The sequence below is a fragment of the Solanum pennellii genome, chromosome 1 (assembly GCF_001406875.1).
Source record: "Solanum pennellii chromosome 1, SPENNV200".
NCBI lineage: Eukaryota > Viridiplantae > Streptophyta > Magnoliopsida > Solanales > Solanaceae > Solanum > Solanum pennellii.
In genome coordinates, this window is record NC_028637.1 from 93,765,057 (window position 1) to 93,770,018 (window position 4,962).

The following is a 4,962-nucleotide window of genomic DNA, read 5'->3' on the forward strand; positions in this document are numbered from 1 at the left end:
CAGGTTACCGTCGATTAAGATAATAATTGGGAATTAAGATAATAATTGGGTCAAAAACTCTATCCAATCCAAATGTGTTTGAAACAAAATGTGTTGGATTATAACAGGTTGGTAATGGATTATATAACTGGTCAAGATTCAATCCAACTTAATTATTTTATTTATTCTTTTCAACTATTTTAGTACCTAATAATTTTTTTTCTTTATTACTACTATTTTATATATAACATATCAAATTGAAAAAAGAAATTAAAAACATTTTGACAAGATTTATCATGAGTCAAATCTAATTATTCGAATTACATATCAATTCATTTAATAAGTTAAAATGAATTGAGATAATCAGTTGACAATCCGTCAAACTTAAGTGGGTTGAAATTTGATTTTATCACCTCTAATTTTGCTGTAATCACAACAACCTGTCTTGTAATTACTTTTAAATAGTGTGAATCATGTTATTAGAGTCGCTTAAAATCGAATTATTATAATTCAATAGCAGAACTAATGATAAGTAAATTGATTGAAATTTGTAATAAATAGGATAATAGTGGTGACTAAAGTATTTATGAGAAGAACAAAATATTTAGGTTAAGAAATCACATTTTACTTGCTGTTGTTTTCCCCCCAAAATTGTGTTTGGTCTCTAGGGTTTATGGAGCAGCTGGTCTACGATTGTGCTATTTGAGTAGCCGTTAAGGTAATATTTTTGGGTTTTTCTGTTTTGAATCGTTGAAATAGGAATATATAATGGAAACAGCAGCTCAAAAATGCATGATTTATGGCGATACAAGTGAAGGGATTGATAGAATAAGCTCATTACCAGATGAGGTAATCCACAAAATACTTTCCTCTCTCTTAATTTTCGATGAAGTAGTTCAGTTGAGTGTATTGTCCAAAAGATGGAGATATATATGGACTACAATGCCTTACTTGCACTTTGATATTGATGATTCTTGTGTAAAACGGCTCAATGGTGGAAGGTTGGATTATCATAAGATACTAAAGGAAAAATTCAAAGACTTTATCAATTGGGTCCTAATTTCCCAAAGGGAGACTAAGCTTGCCAAGTTTCTACTCTGTGTTGCTCCACATGATTACTTTGATAAGATGGAGATTTTGCGGTGGATCCATGCAGCAACGAGGCGAAATGTTCAAGAAATTGTGTTAGAATTTATTCCTTGTGAGCAATTCGAGTTACCAATTTGTGTTGCAACTTGTGAATCTTTGCAAGTTTTAAAGCTAAACCTGCCCTTCAATATACTTAAACTGCCTAATCATTTTGGATTTCGTCAGCTGAAAAATGCTCCATCTTGAGACAGTTGAGTTATCGGACAAACATTCCCTAAATTGCTTCATCTCAAAATGTCATCAACTCAAAAGTTTGATCTTACATGAATGTTGTCTAGGAGCTATGACACTACTTTCTATTGATTCCACATCTCTTATTCATGTTACTATTACAGCGGATTATGATGATCCGTTTTATTATGACAAATGTGTACTCAAAATTTCTTGCCCCAATCTCAAGTTCTTAACTTATGAAGCTCCAATGCCAAAGGATATAATACTCCAGAATCTGGTTTCAATCGAAGACGTTAGTGTTATAATTGGAGGCACTGGCGTATTTGCGCATAAGATGATGAAGGAGGTTTCTTGTACATCAGCTTTGTCACTAAGCGGCACTTCTATTTTGGTAATGTTTTCTTCATAAAAGGGAAATAGAATATTTAAAAATATATAGAAAGTCTACATACATTTTTTAGGGCATAAAGTCTTAAGTCCTTATAAAAATATACTAACAATTTATCGTTAAAAAAATACATAAAGTATATTCTAAGTTGTTTGGAGGGTTTGTTGGTAGCATTTCAATTAGTTTCTTTATTACTAATAAATTTCTCATTACTTATATGTAAAAAAAAATCTAATAAGTTTCTCACTTCTTAGTTATAAGAAAAATTCTCATTTCTTGTATTTTTGCCTGTGTAGGATATGTATAAAGCAACTAGCACAGAAGGATTCTCCCTCGTCTCCTTTCATAAGTTGAAGACCTTAAAACTGTATGCGAGAGTTAATGGTGATTTTATGCAAGCTATGATATTATTGCTCAAGTATTCTCCTAACCTGGAGGTTCTACAGTTGTGGTCTGCTGAGGTAAAGCTCTTCATTTTCTTTTCACGAATTTTGTGTACAAATTCCATTTCTTTTATATTGTATTCGGAATGACTTGTAAGTTTTGTGAAATAAAGCTAGAAGTTGATTAACATGGAAGGAATCTTTCAAGAACAGAAGCCGGTGAAATTAGCTCAAGAACTAATGTCACTAATCTTTCCAAAGAAAGGTTCAATGATAATTGCAATGTCATTGTAACAATGCTGAACTATGAACCTATATTTGAGAAAACCAGATCCTGATAAGCAAAAATCCACCGACCAAATGGTAGACACACCAAAGTGAAAGGAATAGGATCTAACTTATCATTGGTTTTAACTTTTATATTTTACCTTGGAAGTTGGCAACTATCACCTGTTTACTCATGCCATATGATTTAATCACGTTTGCTGTATAAAACTTAATGGTAGAAATATATTTGAACTGTGAATCGTTGTGGCAAAGTCTAGGTAGGGGTGAGCTTTCGGTATTTTGGTTCGATTTTAAGAACTTCAATATCAGGTTTTAGGTTTTCGAGCGTCTTACCAAATATCGTACCGTTTTTAGCTCAGTTTGGTTCATTTTTTTTGTATGAGCTTATTATACTGGATTATTTTCTGCTTAAAATGGAAAAATCGATTTGGGCGTGACGATTAATTAAAAATTAAATAACACATCAAAATAAATTGAGTCTGGATTTGAGTCCAATGCTTATATAGGAAAATCTCATGGTTATTTCTTTCAATTGGCTTTCTTAATTGCTTATGGTGCTGTTTTTTGTCTAGTGCAGTCATAAAGGTTCATTTTAATCTAAAGTTATCATTCTCAAAAAAAAAGAAGGTTCATTTTAATCTTTTGTAGTGCTGAAATAAAGTGAGCATTTTATGCCTTCCATTGGGACCATGATTCAAGTCTGTTTTTCCCACCGTAGGGCAAACTCAACCCAAGTTATGACTTATAAAACAAGTGTCATGAAAAATATGTAGGAAGATTTCTTCTTTTCACGTAGTTAAATAAATGGACATTGTGAACTTTTATACTTTGCAAAGATCTTATGAATTCTTTATCTTATCTGTCCCAGTCTTGGTGGACAGAGTTACCTGGTACTTCTTGTTGGTAGGAGGTGGCAGGTATCCCATGGAATTAGTTGAGGTGCACGCAAGCTGGGTCACATAGCACAATTATTATAAAAGTAGAGAAGAACTTATGAGTTCTTTACATTGCTAAAATCTATATCTTGACATGAGGCACATAAATGCTAAAAGGTGAGAGGAAAAAGAACAAGCAGTGATTCTTAATATTTCAACAAAAGGAGCACAAGTTGGGCATGAGTTCTTTGGAGCTACTATAACTATCTTCCACAACTCAAAATCCTCAAAGTGATTGCAAAAGAAAATAGAAATGAGAGGAAAGAAGTCTTGAAGTCCAGCTAAATAATGAGTTAGACCTGAAACTCGGTCTACCGTAGTAGTCTACCAAATAATTTTGTATTTTGGTTTATCGAAATATATCTTAAATACAAACCGAAAATCAAAAAGGAAAACCAATTGAAGAACCGAATTTATTCAGTTCGGTGTGGCTTTTCAGTTGTATGCCCACCCCTAAGTCTGAGAAGCACTGAGAGGAAGACACAACTTGAAGGAGCATTAAGTTGATCAATGAAGGAGAATTGTAAAAGTGACCTTGAACAATATCTTTATTAAAAAAAGTTTCCAGCATCATAGTATCTAAATTTGGCTATAGGCTGAGGTTAGAGAGCTTTCACAAATTAATTTATTTTCATTGTAAAAAATAAATAAAGATGTATAAATGCCACCGACAGATTCTGAAATTTACTCATATGGATGCTAGAACTTTGGAGTTGTATGTTTCAAATGTTCTCAGCGCAAGATATGTGGTCTAAGGGAAGCATTAGTATAAATTCACTTGGCTTAGTGAGGACTGGGAGTTTTAATGCATCTGTGATGCCTAGGGGGAAAAGAGAAGTTCTAATGAGAAGTAGTCCAAACATTTTTATAGAGGACCTTGTTTGACATTTTCACTTGTAATGTAGGAAATGGGTGCTTATGCTGTGGGGTAATTGCTTTTTGTTGTTTCAATATAAGTATTCACTGAAATGGTTTCTATTCTAACTCTCATCTGTCTGCTAGAATGTAAGCCGGTCTGAGAATTGGCAGATTCATGATCTTGATGGAAGCGTGGCGTGCTTTGAATCTCATCTAAAGTCAATTCATTTGACTAATTTCAAAGGTGAAGAAAACGAGATAAAACTACTAAAGTTTTTTCTGAAGAATGCACTAGTGTTGAAAAAACTGAATATTTTCTGGGAGGAGTCTGATGAACCAATGCATTAGAGGAGGTTTTAGAGTTTCCTAGAACTTCTTCACAGGTTGTTCTGACATTCCTCGCTGCCAAACCCCTACCAAGTTCTCGTAAATGGTACGATAAATAATTCAAAATGACTCGACCTTGGAGATGGTTATTCGATTGTTGGATGTACTCTTTTTGGGATTTCTCTTTGAAGATCCAAGCTGGAACCAAACTGTATAAGAAATTACATATGGATTTCACAGAAACGCATCCTAATATATGTTTAAACTTCATGAAATGTTTACTATTATTGTGAGTCGTCGAGATCCAATTTTCATCAGCTCAATCTGGCTAGAGTTTTTGTGTTATGCTTCATACTTGTTCAACATATCATCCTTAGTTTGAACTCTGAAGCATCCTCAATTGGTGCCTCGATGCTTATTTGATGTGTTTTTGCATTGATTATCCTTGTTGAATGGTGTAGTATATCACATTTCAAGACAA

General features: G+C 33.3%; 1 protein-coding gene and 1 pseudogene across 1 annotated transcript; both read left to right on the top strand.

Moving 5' to 3' along the window:
- Positions 1-342: 342 nt before the first annotated feature.
- On the top strand, positions 343-1,345 carry LOC114076466 (F-box/FBD/LRR-repeat protein At3g52680-like). Its single transcript, XM_027915529.1, has one exon. The coding sequence runs from the start codon at positions 748-750 to the stop codon at positions 1,312-1,314; it is 567 nt and encodes a 188-aa protein (XP_027771330.1). The 5' UTR covers positions 343-747; the 3' UTR covers positions 1,315-1,345.
- Positions 1,346-1,378: 33 nt separating this feature from the next.
- On the top strand, positions 1,379-4,962 carry LOC107014276 (annotated as a pseudogene).